The sequence below is a fragment of the Malania oleifera genome, chromosome 11 (genome assembly GCF_029873635.1).
Source record: "Malania oleifera isolate guangnan ecotype guangnan chromosome 11, ASM2987363v1, whole genome shotgun sequence".
Lineage (NCBI taxonomy): Eukaryota > Viridiplantae > Streptophyta > Magnoliopsida > Santalales > Ximeniaceae > Malania > Malania oleifera.
Window position 1 is genome coordinate 31,514,057 of NC_080427.1, and position 17,798 is coordinate 31,531,854.

At 37.3% G+C, this 17,798-nt stretch overlaps 1 protein-coding gene across 3 annotated transcripts; it reads right to left on the reverse strand.

The window, feature by feature from the left end:
* Positions 1-331: 331 nt before the first annotated feature.
* On the reverse strand, positions 332-17,578 carry LOC131168277 (cystathionine beta-lyase, chloroplastic). 3 transcript variants are annotated; one of them, XM_058127595.1, is made up of 13 exons: positions 17,302-17,578; positions 16,634-16,802; positions 16,435-16,547; positions 16,067-16,137; positions 15,878-15,969; positions 15,389-15,476; positions 15,192-15,303; positions 14,295-14,391; positions 14,129-14,210; positions 13,486-13,603; positions 6,194-6,301; positions 5,998-6,100; positions 332-636 (listed from the first exon to the last, which is right to left on the reverse strand). In XM_058127595.1, exons 1-13 carry the CDS (start codon positions 17,368-17,370, stop codon positions 461-463), a joined length of 1,398 nt encoding a protein of 465 aa, XP_057983578.1. In that variant the 5' UTR covers positions 17,371-17,578; the 3' UTR covers positions 332-460. The 3 variants fall into 3 exon arrangements, with proteins under 3 accessions (XP_057983578.1, XP_057983577.1, XP_057983579.1); XM_058127594.1 differs by having other exon boundaries at positions 16,435-16,553; XM_058127596.1 differs by having other exon boundaries at positions 16,435-16,544; positions 17,302-17,557.
* Positions 17,579-17,798: the final 220 nt, after the last annotated feature.

Sequence of the window (17,798 nt, forward strand, 5' to 3'; positions counted from 1 at the left end):
TTTTAAAAATTAAAAATAAAAATTAAAGCTATTTTTCACAAATAAATTTGGCCTGGATTTTGTAATCAATTCAACCTTCTTTTATTAAAATTTCCTGCATTTTTTAAATCAAAGATGATTCATTTGAAGGGCACGAGAACAAACAAAAGAAATCGGCCATGGCAAAGTTATGGATTCATGAAAAAGTGACATCATTTGCTTTGACAAAACGCATCCTTTCATCAAACTATTATAACGCAATGATTCTATTCCTACAAACAGAGATTCTGTGAACTAAATATCAAGGACTAGCTTAAGGTATCATTTAGCTTAAAATTTTGCTCCTCAGAAGGCAGTAAATAATCACGCAACCATAATTATAATCACATAATTGAATGTGATTTCACATATTCATATACTCAAAAGAAAAGGCAAGATCATTATTCAAATCGGAGGCTCACAATTAAAAATTCTCTAGAACTTATAGAGGCCCAGTTCTTAGGGCAGCATCTAAATCAGCTATCAGATCATCCACATCCTCAATTCCCACAGAGATACGAATAAGATCTTCTGTTAGACCTCTGGCCTCACGCACCGCAGCTGGTATGCTTGCATGTGACATAAAGCAAGGCAAGCTTATTAGGGATTTCACACTCCCTACCAAAGAAAGACAACCACAAAGTCAGTATCGAAAAACTACAGAAGAGGAGAAAAAACCTGTATTATCACAGCCTTGAAAATGAAGCGCGCGAGTACTAGAATACAAAACTAGCTGCTGCATGACATTAAATTTATGATGTGCAGAATCTCGCAACATGATCAAGTTCCACTATATATAGCTAATGGCAAGATTATGCGACATACATAAGAAACCGGCACAATAATGCATTACTTTTTCATGATTTATCAAAAACACTGATTTGCTCCAAAAACTATAATTCTGAAACAGTGTTGCTTTCTTTTTTCTCTTCAGGATAGAATTCTTTTATTTATTTTGACGACATTTCTGCATCTATCAATATCAGATGCCCTAAATTAAAAACACATTCCAGTTTCAATCATCCAAACTTCAACAATCCTAATATGCTTGTTTGATTGCAAGACGCATGGGTTATACAGCATGTAATATACACTTAATAGAACCCATGTCTAACATAGAATGGAGATAGCTATTATGATTTCATAGCACATTATAATTCATGAAGACGTTTCTTTTGTTGAATTGAACTCCTTAAAAGCTGAACTTATAATTATCACAAATTAATTCTTTCATAGTAAATTTAGAACACATGCACACAAATTTCTTCCCAGTGAAAATTGCCTCAACAATCAACATGTGAATCCACACATTTCTAACATTTGTTTGGATGATTTTATTTACTTCGAAAATATACAATCTCATGGAATTAAGCCTTCTTTGCTTTTACAATCTAGATATAAATCATTTTAACTGTTTGCAGTTCTTAGCATGCATACATATGCTGTCAACTCTTTTCTTTTAAATGCATACATAACTGTGTTTATTTCTATCAGCTGCAGCTTTCGTAGGCTCCAGATATAATTAATCCTTGATTAATACTTTAGCTTTGTGTCCTTGTCTTTTCGCTTTAGTGATGGATGAATTTACTAGGAATATCAATGAATGGGTGGAGAAATGGGATGTCTACATTGAGTCATTTACTAAATATTTGGAAGAGTTAAAAAAATTGAACCCCCTGAAGATTTGTTAAACAAATCAGGTAGTTAACTTCATGCAATATGTAAGAGGCCATTTAGTTTGCATCAAATGATGAAGTTCTGGACATTCCTGCCCGTCAGAAATAACGAGCTGGGATTTACCATGGATTTCAGCAAGTCCTTTTCATATTTTAGAGTAGCCTTTATGGGTGTTCATTGTACTCTCAAAACTGATTGAAAAGTGATCAATTTAGATCAATTGGATAATGTCTCTATTTACATTATTGAATTGCAAGGAGGAACATATGGAACCCCCTGAAGATTTGTTAAATAAATCAGCTAGTTAACTTTATGCAGTGTAAGGCCGTTTAGTTTGCAGCAAACGATGAAGTTCTGGACATTTCTGCCTCTCAGAGATGACAAACGGGATTCACCATTCACTGTGGCAAGTGATTTTCAAATCTGTTTGTTTTAGAGTAGTCTCGATGGGTGTTCATTATACTTTAATAGCTGATTAGAAGGTGCTTAATTTAGATCAACTGGATAATATCTATATTTGCATAGTGAAATTCGCAGGGAGGGACACATCAATGTTATTGTTTATAAATGATGAGCTTCAGTGGTTAAAAGGAAGATTAGCACATTTTGGTCTCAACAAAGAGGTGGGCCTGAAAAACCCGTCAAATGGAAGGAATCGATTCTTGTGTTTGGAGAAATTCAAAAATGAAGGCAGTATTCAGTCTGTTCATCTCCCTGAGAAAGTGGAAGCTTCAGGATGGCTGTCTTTCCTTCTTGCTTTGAAGGGTATAGCAAAAGTCAATAATGATATAAAAGAGCAGGTGAACGACAAATCTGGTTTTTGTTTTGTTGATTGCAGTTCAATAAACATTCAGAGAGTTGAGGTTAATGGATCACAGTAGTGGATGTCCCAATTTAAATTTAAAAATAATGGAATTACAAAAGGTTCTGTCAATAACACCTGTTAAGAAACAGGTGTTTATATGGGTTGAGACGAAGGGACAAAGTAAGCACACTAAGGCAGAATCAGCTGAAGGCCTGGGTTTGGATAAGCTTACAGAGATGGGTCTGGACAGGCCCAACAATGAGAATATTAAAATAGGCAAGACCCATTCCTAGCTGGTCTAAATTTACAGGTAATGCGGCATGCCAAAGTGGGAGGATTCTAATAAGGGGGATGCCTTTGCTATTAGTCTTTTGAACAGTGAGTCCTTTAGGGCAAGAGGTGAAGATTGGGGTTAGTCCTAGAACATATGAGGGGGAAAAGAAAAGGTTCAAAAAGAATATAAAATTTAGCATCGTCTACATATTCTCTTAAACTTGTTAGTCTATAAGTGGGATAGTGCGAGTATTTGGGAGGGTAGGTGTAAGGAGTGTGAGTTTCTCCCTTCTCTGAGTACGGCTGGGGGTGTTCTAATTGTTTGGGATCCTCATTCCATCTCCAGAATAACTTTGTTGGGCTCTTTCTCCCTTTTAAGTCTTGGTAGCTGTGCAAGGCAGGGGCCAATCATTGTCCACTTCTGTTTATGGTCCTTATAGACCAACTTTTAGCTCTTTCTGAGATAAGCTATTCACTGTTTTTGGCTTTTGTTCCCCTAGGTAGATTTGTAGGAGGTGATTTTAATGTAGATAGGTTGCCTGTGGAGAAAATAAAGGGGGTGAGAGGTAACTTTGAGCATTGATATGTTCATCAGAGATTGTAGTTCAACAAACCTCCTTCTGGGGCAACACATGTTTCTCTCAGTCTACGGGTGGTGAGAGGGCTGCAGGTTGTTAAGACAATTTTTTGTTTTGAAGTGATTGGAAGGACGTTTTCTCTAATCCTTCTCAAACTGTTTTATCTAGATCTACGTCTGATCGTTTTCCTGTCTTCTTGGAATCTAGCAAGGTTAATTAGGGTCCTCCTCTTCATTTGGAAACATATGGCCGGATCATGATTCTTTTCATTCTTTGGTTAGGGATTCTTGGAGTGAGGAGTTGGAAAAGGGTTGGGAAGGGTATAGGTTTATGAGGAAGCTTAAGAGTCTTGAAAAGACTTGAAAAAATGGAATAAGGAGGTCTTTGGGGATATTGTGATTAGGAAGGCTAGCATTTCGGGTGAGTTGGATTTTCAAGATAGAAAATAAGAAAATGAAAAAGGGAGATGGCAATTCTAAATATTTTCACAAGTTAGTTAATGGGAAGTTGAAGAAAAACCTGATTAGGGAATTGGAATTGAGAGGATGTGAGGTTATTTCTGAATCTCATCTGATTGTGACTAAGATTACTGATTTTTTTCCTGAATCTTTACACCCAGGAGGATGCTTGTTGGCCTATGATTGAGGGTTTAGATTGGGACCCCATTTTTGAAGATTAGATGACTTGGTTGAAAGGACCTTTTGAGGAGGAGGAAGTGAGGGTAACTGTATTTGGGATGGAGAGGTAACAGGTTCCGCATCTGGATGGATTTACTATAGCCTTTTCTCAAGATTTTTTGGATGTGAGGGGGACTTGTTGAAGGTTATTAATGACTGTTGGAATGAGATTCTGAACAACAGCATTATTTTCCAATTTCATCACTTTGGAGCCTAAGAGGAGTAAATCTATTAAGACTGCTGAATTGCTGAAATTCTAGCTAATAGAATGAGTGTTGTTTGATGATACTATTTCTAAGGCTCAAAGTGCATTTGTTGGGTGTAGGTAGATTGTGGATGATATTTTTGTTGCTAAATGAGGTAGTGAAATAGGTTCATAGGAGGAACGAGAGGGGGGTTATTTTTAAATTGGACTTTGAAAAAAGCTTATGCTAAGGTAAGTTGGAATTTTTTTTGGATAACATATTCGTTAGGAAGGGGTTTGGGGAGAGATGGCCTTTTTGGTTTAGTGCATCAAGGGAGTTAGACAAGGGGATCTGTTATCTCCTTGTTTGTGCCAGTGGTAAATGTCTCGAGTAGAATGGTAGAAAGGGCAGTTGACAAAAGGGTCTTTTGAAAGGGTTGGCAGTGGGTAGAGAGGGGGTTGTGTCCCACTTTCAGATTGCTGATGATACCATGTTTTTCATAGGTCTCGAGTAGATCCATTTTTTAGTATCTAATTCTTCTTCAAATCTTTAAGCAGAGTGACTTGGGGAAGAGTGGTATTGTTGCTATTAATCTAAGTTCCAGTAGATCTCAGGAGAGTTCGCCACATTAGCATGTTGTAGTATTTTAGATTGACCCAATTGTTATTTAGGGGCCTTGTGGAGGGGTAATCCTAGGTTGGCAAGCTTTGTGGACCCAGTGGTAGAGAGGTGTCATAAGCAGTTGGATGGGTGGAAAAGTGCATTATTTTCCTTGGGGGGGCACATTACTCTTATTTAGGCTTGTGTTGCTAGAATCCCTTTATATTATTTGTCTATTTTTAGGATTCTAGAGAAGATTCCTAATAAGCTTGAGAAAATTACGAGAGATCTCCACTAGCTGGGCCAGGGAGATAGTGTATATCTAAGCAGGGGGCCTTTGAGGACTCAAAAAGTCAGGGTCTAAAAACACTACTCCTATGGCTAAATGGCTTTTATGGTTTGCCTTACAGGAGTCCTCTCTTTGGCAGAGTCATTAATTTTTTTATTTATTTATTTTTTGGTTATTTATAGTGTTAATACCAACAGTACATTCTAGAATAGGAGACTTTGAAGGCGCTTTTTCCTCACGTGTGCTCATTGTATTTTGACAGTTCAGAAGCAGCTTCTCATCTGTTTTTGCACTGTGCCTTTGCTTAGAAGATGTGGACTAAGCTCTTTGATCTATTCATAGAAATTGGGATTGTCCGGAATTGGTGGGGGATTCTTTTGGTGAATGTAGAAGCAAGGATGCAGATGCTTGTGGAGATGCCCAGTTTTCACAGTGCTGTTGGGATTGTGGTTGGAATAAAATGTGTGCATGTTTACAGTTAAAAAGTAGAATGCCTCTTTGTTGTGGAATAAGATCCATTATTTAGCATCTCTTTTGGCATGCTGGTGTCAGTTAGGAGTGAGGTTCTCTGACATCCAAGCAGATTGGCTAGCTTTATTAGCTTGATTGTTGTTTTATCTTTTTGTTCTTTCCACTGGTTTTTTTTTTTTTTTGTTTAGGAGGTTTTCTTATTCTCCTTGTACATTTTTTCTAGTCTAATTTGTTATAAAAATAATAATAATAATTTAAAAATTTATATTACAAGTTTAACTATGACAGCACTGTAAAATCATAAGACAGAAACCCACAATATTATCAACATTGTCTAAAACCAAGGAAGAAAACATTATGTTCTCAGTAATTCTGAAAATTTCATGGGCCACATGCAAGAACTTGGAGTAGAAAGAATGATTACCAAAGCTGACAGTTATGCTGAAGTACTTGGTAGTCTCAACAACATGTTTAGACAGTGCCACTGACCCTGTCAAAAAGCTAAGCACAGAGCCTGCCCCCTTCGCCTGCAAGAGGTGATGTTCAAGTATATAAAATCTGAAATAGAAGCATTTGTGGCATCAAAGCATTAATTTTGAAGTTTGGTCTAGCATCAATACCTGAGAATAGTGCAAGGAGCGCCCAGGATGACCAGGAAGACCAGCATAATTAACTTTTTTTACACGTGGATGGGTGGAAAGAAATTCAGCAATCTTCTGTGCGTTCTCCTGCCAAAATGAATAGCCTTCCTTTTTAAATAAGAAGAACAAGCTCTCTCTGTCTCTCTTTCACACAACCACACACACGCACACTTATTCAAAGTGATTATTGCGCACATCAATCTTAAAAGGTTGTCATCAGTTCATCACCCATCTTTCCCTCTATCAAGACCACCTTTTATTCTTCCTGGAAAAAAATTCATTTTATTTTATATTTTTTGTGTTATCATTCATTCACTTAACATCAGTACTCTTCTTTAAAATATGTTATTTTTTAATCATTCTTTGCACTAAATATATCTTTGAGAATTCCATATTTTTTTAGTCCAATATCAATTTTCAAAAAAATTATATAATTAGCCTAAGGCATTTCATATATCTCATTGAAGTAACAGGACACTAAGTTCTTCAGTCATCTGATAATTTAGGGAGTCCACAAGGACAGCCCAACTTCACTTTTTTCATGTGCCAAGCGTGGTTTTTAGCAAACTTACAAAATATGATGGTAGAGGTTGAAAAAAAAAAAGACGTTTTCTTAATTAGATTCTGTTTTTTTTTTCCCCTTTTTCCTTTGTTTCTGTTCCTTATTTTTTTGGCTGTCTGTGCCCTTCTTGAGGATTTCTTGTCCTCTCCTAAGTTATAATTCTTTATTCTTCTTCCTTTATATAAGAATTATTCTATCCTAGGGAAAAAGAAAAAAATAAAATAAAAACTGTTCTCCACAGCTAAACAAGCTCCAAGTTTTTTAATAGAATGACCAACTACAATTCAAAAGTGATTGCATTAGCAAGGTGGTGGTGAATGGTCAAGAATTAGGAGAATCAGAGATGAAGGAAGCCATATATGAATTCCCTTTATTTGAAGACTGCCAAGGAGACTTTTGGCAGAGGTGTGGAGTTTGATTGAGCAAGGGAAGCAAAGGCAAGCTCCTTTGATGAGGGGAGGTCAAACTCTTGGTGATTCAGGAGTCAACAAGGCAGAGTACTGGATGTTTTTTCTTCTAATAACTTTTTTTCCCCAGGGCAGAGGAAGGCTGTGGTGCAACAAAAATGACTTCATGAAATCAAAGAGCAACACAGAAGCAGAACTCGATTTCTTCCTGAAAAGGTATTTGCTTTTTCAATTTAGATGGGATGATCCTTTGAATCAAAAAATTATCAATAATATCAAGGTATATTGTTTCCTGCTTAGACTGATAAACCCAAGAGAAATTGCGCTATCCTCTATTCAAAGGGGAGAAAGTAATTCCATAATATGAGTAATTTTCTGAATCACATTGATAACACTACTGTTGTGTAGATCCCAAACAAGGGATTGTTGATATTGGGGACTTTAGACCTATTAGTCTTATCAGGTGCAACTACAAATCAATAAGATGGTCAATAGATTGAAAGAGTTGGTGGGTCCTTACTTGAATGCTTTTGTGAAGGGTCATCAAAACATTGGTGTTTTTAGTTATTGTCGATGAACTGGTGGTGGCAAGATCAGAGGATGTAATATTGTGGGGACCTGCAAATTGGACATGGAAGAAGCGTATGAGAACATTCTGCAGGATTTAGGGGACGGGCTTTGAGCTTTGGTGAAAATAGAAGTTGTATTTCTTCACCGAAGTTCTCTGTTCTTATAGATAGAGCCTTCATTGGTTTCTTCAACTGCTGGAGCCGTGGTCAGCTTTGTTTCTAAAGATGGTCGTGCTCAACAAATTGTTGATAAGAGATTGTGCCGGTTTAATTTCTAGATTCATAATTATTACATGACCTCTTGATTCTTGCAGTAATCTATTTAGTAATCCTCATGGGGAGTAAGGTTCTTCATCAACAAAAGAGATCTGCCCTTGAGGAAAAAGAAGGGATAATCGTCATCACCAAGAGAACAAACGCACAGCCTCTTTTCCATTTCTCTTTCAGAACAGGAGAAGCTGTGGCTGTCAAGGGAGCTTAAAGCCTTCCTCAGTTAAAGAACAGCAAAACTCCACAGGTGAAAACTCTTGGAGCTCCTAACTATATTATCATGCTCCAATTGAGCAAAGGATTTTGGTTGTTTTATTTCTCTAGAGAAGATCCCAACAAATGGTGTGATTCAAATGGTGTGCGTAGTGGACAGAAAGGAGGTGTCAGAGTGGAAGAAATTCTGAGGGGTTGTTACAGGAGAACAATAGATTAAGGAAATTCTCATTCAAACCAGATTCTAAATGTCACGAGTGTGCTTCATATAATGTTTATACTGCAAATGAACAGCAGCAACAGCCTATGCTGGAATCCAGACCTCCATTATTCCTAAGATTGCAAATGCCGGTTTCTCAGAACTGGAGGAACTCCGGCGAGGAGAAAGGAAAGCTTGAGTTGGGGAATGGAATTTATAAGAATGGAAGGAAGATATCTCACTATCCAGGCACCTCTTCAAAATATTTCTCAATTTTAAATAAACGTGCTAGCACTGGGCATATTAAGGAATTGGGCCATAATCATAATAGTAAAACCCGTGCTTTAGAAGCAATACTGGTCAGGATCAGAGAGAGGATCTTCATCACTCTCATCCTAAGGAAAATCTGGCTGCCAAAAAACGAGGGGGGCGGTCTACGGGAAGTTATTCTAAAAGCCAAGGAAATCAAGATTTAATGCAGACTACTACAGAGGTTATGGCTTCAGCTGTGAGAGCAAACCCTTCTTGGGTCCAAGTTGTTTCAAGGGACTACATTTTTTTGCAACACTGGGGTTGAACCTCTTGGGATTCCAGTGATCAGTACAGCTAATCCAAATGATATTTCTTCCCAATCCAAAGCAGTCCACTGCTACATCTAAAACACTTCTCTACCAAAAGGGGTTAATTGAAAAGGGGACTTGCAAATAGCAGACCTTCTAGGAGATGAGAGGGACAATCATGATGCCAAAAACCTTTTTGATGAATTAGGTCGTAGTCTTGTTAATCATAAAGGGGAAATGATTAGGATTGGTGGTGGGGTGAGGAGGGAGAAAAAGAAAATATTCTGAGTAGAGAACTGTGTAGGCTTGCCTCCTAAGCCAATTATGAAAAGGGGGACAGGAGTTTGGGGGTGATAGAAGTTGTCAATGAAGATTCTCTCTTGGAAAGTTAGGTGTTTAGGTAGTAGTAGGAAGCAGGAGGTAGTGAAAGAATTAATAAGTAGGGTTTCTCCGAATAGTGTCTTTCCCTCTTCAGGTGCTTTGGGAGGGCAAATCATTGTCTAGGATACTGGGGTGGCGTCTTTTAGGGACTGTTGTTGGTGAATTCTCTCTTCCTATGTTGCTGGATGTTTTGAATGAAATAATTAGGAATATATTTGGAATAACTATTCCTTTGATTCCCAAAATTTAAACTATATTCTATCTTATTCCAAGGAATAATTATTCTGCCGAACCAAACGAGCCATAAGGGTTTACGGGATTGATGGTTTTCAATAGTTTAAGGACCCACACTATCCCATTTGTGGAATTCTTTTTTCAAAGAGATGGCTAGTCTTTTCAGCCTTTGCAATCCACATTGAGTGGTGGATGGGGATTTCAATATATCCGGAATACAAAGGAGAGGTTGGAGAGTTCTAGGGTCACTAGTAGCATGAGAATTTGAATCCATTATCCAAGAGTGTGGGCTTAAGGATTTACCGCTGAGCAATAGCCACTTTACCTGGGTGGCCTCAGGAGACAGCATTGCTTCCTCTCGTATTGATTATTTTTGTTTACTAATGAATGGAGGATACTTTTTCAAATGTTGCCCAGGAGATTCTGTTTAGACCAGCATCAGATCATTGCCAGTTCTCTTGGATTTCAGCCTTCCGGCCCTTCTCCTTTTCGTTTTGAGAATATGTGGCCAATGCTCACTTCTTTTAGGGAGTGTATTAAGTCTTGGTGGAGAGAGCAATCTTCAAGGTTGAGCAGGATTTAGATTTCTAAGAAAGTTGAAGGATGTGAAAAGGTGGATTGAAAATCTGGAATAAGGAAGTTTTGGTGAAATGAGGGGGGTGGGGAACTGATTTTAATGCCAATTTTTTCCATAGAGTAGCCAACGGGAGGAGGAAGAATTTGATTAAGGAATTGGAAACAGATGAGGGAAATGTGGTAAGGGATTCAGGACAAATTGGAGAAGTGCTAACAGATTTCCACAAGAGGTTGTACACCAATGGGCGTTCGAATGTGTTGATGATTGAAGGTATAAATTGTATTCCTATTAATGAAAACCTCGTTACTTGGCTGGAAAGGACTTTTGACATTGAGGAGATTAGGGGGCAGTCTTTGAGATGGATAAGGGTAAGGCCTCAGACACTGATGGGCTTAATGGCTTTTTTCCAAGATAGTTGGGAAGTGATGCAGGAAGATCCCATGGACTTTTGCCATGAGTTTAAAGAAATAGAGTGGTGGGTAAGAATGTGAACTCTGTGTTTATAGCTCGTCCCCAAGAAGGAATGTTCTAAGAGGGTGAGAGACTTTCGACTAAGAAGGGGCATTTTACTCAAATTAGATTATGAAAAAGCCTATGACATGGTTAGTTGGAGCTTCATGGATCATGTGTTCCTTGAAGGGGTTCGGTGGGGTTTGGAGGGAGTGGATTAAAGGATGTCTTTCCACACTAACAATGTCAATTTAGGTTTCACAGAGTTGGATGGCCTAGCTTACCTTCACAAATTGTACAATGCCAAAGTGGGCTTTGACATATTTGGGTCATCCACACGGTGTTGATCCTAACTGTACCTTGTTTTGGGACCCCGTGGTGAAGAGAGTGGGAAATAGATTTGGAAATCTTGGTTAAAATTATTCTCTACTGGGTGAAAGATACCTCTTCTTTGCATTTCTTACGATTTTTTCTACACGAGTATCATAATTGGAATAGTATTATTTCTCCAAAAAAATCCATATCCATCCTTTCAAAAAGGAATCAAAGATTGTTCTTGTTCTTACATAATAGTGGGGTGGAAAAGCGCTTGCTTGTCATTAGGAGGCCACAATACTCTTGTTATGCTGCTTTTCCTAGTTTATCTATATATTTCCTTTCCCTTTTCAAGCCCTTGCTCTTCCCCTTTGAACAAATTCATATGAAAGGCTAAGGTTCCTTTCAAAATAAGGGCTTTCATGTGGACTTTGGTCCTTTATAGACTTGACACCAATGACCTGCTACAAACAAGGAGCTCTCACAAAGCTACAAGCCTGGATATTTGTTTAATGTTCTATGATTCTAATGAAAATATTGATGATTTGTTCTTTCATTTCTTGACGTCCAAGGAGATTTAGGTTCATTTGTTTTCAGACTTCGGTGAGGGTGTGGCTTTCCACAAACAGTTGAAGTCTTGCATTGTAAAGGCTTTGGGAGAAGGAAGGGAAGGATGATTTTTTGGAGATGTGCTAGATTTGCCATCCTTTGGACTCTTTGGAATTTGGATAGAACGGACACAAGGATTTTTAAAGGCGAAGCAACCCAACTTTGTATCCTATAAACAAAGTTGTTTTCCTTGCGTCTTTTTGGGCTTATTCTTTCAGTTCTTTTTGGGGATTACTCTTTCACGCCTTCATAGGAATTGGAGGGGAGAATACTGTAATTTCTTTTGTTCCATTGGTTTAATATGAGGATCCATTATCCTTCACCCCTTGTAAGTGTTAATGAATTTCTTTTTCTATTAAAAAAAGATAGATTACCACTTTACCTAAAAGCTTAAATTCAAGGATAAAAGTATTTGGGATCTAGTGACGAGGGTTTTAACTTTTAAGAAAGTGATGGTGAAATTTACTAAAGGGAGGTGGGATCAATCTTAAAAAGTACTTTACCCAACTTACCCATTCATTGTATTCCCTCTTTCCTATTTCATTTGAAAACTGGGGCAGCAGTGGAAAACCCTAGTTTTCATTTGGTGAAATGGGAGCCTGTGAAAAAAATCTTTCATCAAATGCCTTGGAGCATAATGGTCGAACTATGCATACAACTACACATGCTTATGGGGTAATTTTGTGGAAAAACATCTGGAAAGCTTGGCATATATTCTTTGAAATGACTGTTTTGAGGCTGAGTGAGGTGATTCTATGCTGTTTGGCCAGGATTGTTGGTATGCAAAAACCCTTCTTTGAAGGAAGTACTCCGAATAGTTCAATCTGGCCAGTAATAAGGAAGCCTTGATCAGCTTTAACTATGTTTAAAGCGGGATATACATGGTTGGCCCACAACCTAACAGATTAAGCTTTTAGGTAAAGTGAGTATAAAGTTTAATCTAACATGGTATCATAGCTATGGTTGCCAAGAGGTCCTGGGTTCTAGTCATGCAGCTACCATTTATTGCTAATGGTCAAAAATCATCTTATTCCCAATAACAAGTGTTTGTTACTCTCTCCATGTGCAATTGAGCTGCATGTGTGGGGGTGTTACAGCTTGATATACATTGTCTTCCCACAACTTAATTTTTTAGCTACGGTGGTAATCTAACAAACTATTTTGCTGCTGTTGGGAGGACAGTTTGGATGTGACTTTCAGAAAAAAAAAAATTTTGATTGGGCGTTGAATAGCGCAAATTTCTTTCATTCATCGTGCGGAAGTCTGGGAAGCAAGGGGATGGGAATGCAGTTAGATGGAAGAATACCAGGAGTGAGATTTCTGAGCTAAGATCCCAGATCTGTAGCACTGAGAATTACGGAATTGAAGAGAACAATTTCCCTCGGAATTCCATATGGAAGAGCTTGGCCCCACTCAATGTTGTCATGAGTCCTGACTCTGTATAACCTTTTGAAAAGGGATTTTCTGTTAGCTTCTGTTTTTGAATGATTAAAAACAGACGTTTCATCATTTACTAATTAACTGCAGATGGACCAGGTTAATCTGGAATTGTGCATTAGCATTGATGAGAATGAAATTGTTACAGCTGGCTCTATTAAGGATGAAGCATGGACTTCAGAAGGAATTCAAACATATAGGCTGAGGAAATCTGTACCACTGATCCCTCGTACCAGTTCTTGGTTAGGAATGAGAGAAATATAAGAGCTTTTGAGATTCAGAAGTGGCATCCAACCTTAAGTTGCTGGTTAAAAACCCCATTCTTTTGGATCAATATCAGCATTTTGTGAATATTGAAGCTGCCAATTCTACTTACTCTTGTTAAATTTGGTTTTGTTAAGTAGCAAAAAACCCCTTGGTGCCCTTATGAATTATCCCTTGCCTATTAAATGCAAGAAATTACACCAAAGGCATATTTAGAGTAGCACCTGCTGCTTCTCAACCCGTAAGGCCATAGTCTTTATACCACGTAAGCAGATCCAACAGTCAAATGGGGCCAATCCACAGCCCTCTGCATTCTGTAGGAAATACAAGTCTTGTGCCAAGCTGGTGAATACAGAAACAGAACCAAAAAATATATCATAAAAGGAAACACAATAGTAGTTGCAAGTCAAGGAGAACTGTCATTAAGAGTTAAGACAGCTGGTGATCAGGAAAAATACACTACAGATGTCAGTTTTATAGTGTGCACAAACCACTTCTTATTAATTGTCAACCAAATTTTAAAGGAAATATTTAGTTTGAAAGGGCATGTAGTATGTCAACTGATAACACTTAAGATGTTGAACTTTCTTCCGTGCATAGCTTAACTCTTTTTCACCAAAGTTGAAAATGAGTTAAGCTTAGCTTAAAGGAATGTTATTTATAATTTATAAGCATCTATTAAAGCATCTATTTTGCCAAAGACAGTGAATGGTAGCTGGCACCTATTTCCTTCAAAACAAGTTGATATTGATCAATAGTTCAATACAAGGAATGAAATAAAAATTATTATGAAAAAAACTAACAAACAAACAAAGTGGGGAGATAACTTATATAAAGTGCAAAGTACATAAGGCATTGAAGAACAACCTTTCCCCTTTTACAGAAAGAACACCTGCCATGACATCACTATGTCCAGCAATAAATTTAGTAGCGGAGTTCATCACAATGTCTAAAAAAGAAATTGCCATTTTTCAGATCAGTATCACTTGAAGCAGGAACTAATTTTCAAAAAAAAAAAAAAAAGTATCTATACCTGCACCAAGTTCCAAAGGTCGGGACAAAACAGGAGACATTATACTGTTATCCACCAAGACAAGAGCACCATGTGCATGTGCCATCTCTGCAATTTTCTGAAGATGGAACAAAAAGGTAAGTGCTCCAATGTTAAAAAGTAGCAATTTGCAAAATTAATTGCAATTCTAAAAGAAATAGAAGAGTGAAATTACATATCCACGAAATTTTCATTCACTAAAGTTCATTGTCATTTAAAAATTCATAGATTCATCATCTTATTGCCAACAGCAGCCACACACACTCACTGAGTATAGAAAAAGTTCTATCCCTATGACGCAGACACATAGTTGGTTACAAGGGAGTGGAAACACAATTTATGGCCATTGTTGAGAGTAAATGTTCCATATGCACATCTTATCGTGAAATACATTTAAAAAAAAAAACATACAACAAACACTTGCACGATGGCTGGTACACAATCTAAAAGAATTAAAATATTTTTAATTGAAATTCATGCCATTAGCAACATAGACACACATTTTTCCACCAAGTACTTTTTTGGCTTCAAAGGAGAATATTTGTCTACCATACGGTCCATACTTAACATTTTTCTAAGTCATTTGAACTTTTTGGAGCTGTTGCATCCCACCAATACATCATACATGTTGGACAACAATGCCTAAAGTGCACCATGTTGTATAAATAGAAAAGCAATATCCACAAAATAACATTTCATAGAACTTTTTTTCTAGTGTACTATTAAAAACAATTTTAATTCTCTAATTTATCAAGCTTATGATATTTGTCAACAACCACAGTGGGAAAATCCTCTCCACTGATTGATACAGAAACTAAAAGATGTAGAACAATTGTTCATAAACATAACTACTTAAACATAAAAACCAAAATGCCTTACACGAATATCAGTAACTTGTAATCGAGGGTTGGTTGGACTCTCCAGCCACACGAGCTTTGTCCAGGGTCCAATTGCAGAAGCCACCTCCTCTAAATCAGTAGTATTGACTCGTCTGCACGTAGAGACATAATTATACAAAACTGCACCAACACTCAACAGCTACATAAAAGTAAATGTAAAAAGGAAACTGTACTGACTTAACCACAATTCCCTTCTTTGGAATTACTTGCGATAGCAACCGATCAGAACCACCATATATGTCATCTCCAGCAACAATTTCCTCACCTAGAATGATACCTTTAACAATCAAAATTCAAAGTAGAAAATATAAAATGGGCTTTATTGTGAAAACAATATACTGTATAGTTGCATATTTGCACTAATGAGAATAATGCACAAAACATGCATTTCTCATCCTCAACACCCTGTATAGAGAATGTATGAATAAGTATCCAACATATAGTATATGTTCCCTAAAATAATAAAGGATATGCCCTGTCCAACCAAACCCAACCCAGTTTTCAAACATAATTCCCCATTTAAGATTAAGCTTTGGCAACCATGGGTCTATTCTTTACAAGCCTACAAGTTTAAAATTTAGGCTATACTATATAAGCATGTAGACATGCATGTGCATATTACAATATCATTTAAAATGTAGGCAAGATGAAAGAACAAACAAGCACCAGTTCCAACAAGACCAGTTACAGCAGTCAAAGCAGCCATCCCACTTGTGAAACAAAGTGATCGATCTGCTTTATCAAGCTTCGCCAAAAGGCTGAGAATCAAATAGGGCACAGATTACAAAAACAAAAAGAAAGAAGTGGTACTTGAACATCAACTAAACTACATCAACATATTATTGCAAGTGAGACCTTTCCAACACATCCCGCGTAGGATTTCCACTTCTAGTGTAATCATAGGGACCATTTTCTGTTGCGCAAGGCTGCAAGTTGAGTATTGAAAATAAGATTTATCTGAAACCCCAAAATCAAGAAAGCCACATGGATAAAACACCAAATCTAAGTATAGAATCCAGGTGTGCAGTGCCAACTGTTGAGTGTATTTTTTCTTTTCATGCAAACAAGTTAACATCCATCACTTTAAAACTTATAGTCCAGCAAGACAATTTCAAATAATTTTAAAAAAAAATTCCCATCTTTAAGCAGTTTTTTAACCCAAAAAGGAAAAAAAAAAGAGTAAAAAATTCAAGCTGTCAACTGCATTAAAATGGTACATTTACCTGCTTAAAGGTAGCTGTTTGATAAAGAGGTGTGCTCATTGAACCATACGGATCAAACTTACTTTCAAAATTCATCAATATTGTTGAAATATTAGGCTCCTTCTCCCCCTCTTCTACATCTTAACAACAAAAATAGCCACATCAATTGATACAATGGGAAACATGGTTTTAAATGCCATAACAAATCAACCACACAAACCATCTAAGCACTCTGTAACCCCATCAGCCAATGCTGCTGTGCTCACATCCATCTCCCGGTCTACTGAACAATTCAACTCAAATTTCTTCCTCAAAGACAATCCGTTTCCCCTCACATTCTCCGCCGTGTTATAGCCGAAATTCACCACAGAAGTCCCAGGCGTGAAGCCCTGAAATCCAACACCAATCAGTATCAAAACCAGCTCCAACAAACCATGCAGTTACGGAGAACTAAGATGGAAATAAAATGCAACAAAGAGCTCAAAAAACTGAAGTTATGCTGTTATTCTGGTCGCCAAAAAATGACATTTGAAATTCAAGACTAAGCCAACCAGTCATTCATCATGCTCCAATGAATGGCCTTGACTTATCTCCCGTAATCCTAACTAATAACATAGACATGCAGCATTGCATTTCGCTCTTTTCCACATTTCCTCAACAACAATTAAGCTGGGAATGAGGAATCGTTACAAGAACCAAAAAATAAAAGCGAACCCTAAGTTTACATGCCATTTTAACTCCCTCAAAATGTAAACCCCTTCCTTATTCTCTGCCCGGAACGACGGAAGCTTCAAATTCCATAATTTTATTTTCCTCGCGTCATTAACTTCCCCGAAAAAAACAACCAAAAAAAATTGTACCGAAACAAAAGTGTCAGTTATCACTTACATGCTCGCCACGAGAAGTAGGAAGAGCGCAGAATAGCGATCTAATGGAGGCAGAGGAAGCCATAGCCATCGAATGGGAAGCTGGGGTTTGGGTTTGGCCGGTTAAGCAGAGACTCTGCACGGCGAAACTGGAGAGCGCAGACAATGGCCATTTGAAAGATCAAATTTCAGAAATATATATATAGGAGAGAGAGAGAGAGAGAGGGCGAGCTGATTTTTCTCCACAGGCCGGATGCTGACTGTTTCCACTGAGCATTGTCAATTCCATTTCCAAAAACAAGAATGTAGTTACACGTGCCGGAAAAAAAAAATATTTGAAATAATATCTTTCATAATCTGCATTAATAATTGAATCTATAATTTCGATAATCATTAATAAATCAATTATTATTCTTTTAAATTTAAATTTAAATTTGATATGTTATTAATGCTGAGATAATAACAAATAATGATGGACTAATCATTTTTATAATTATTTCTAATAAATGTATTAATTTA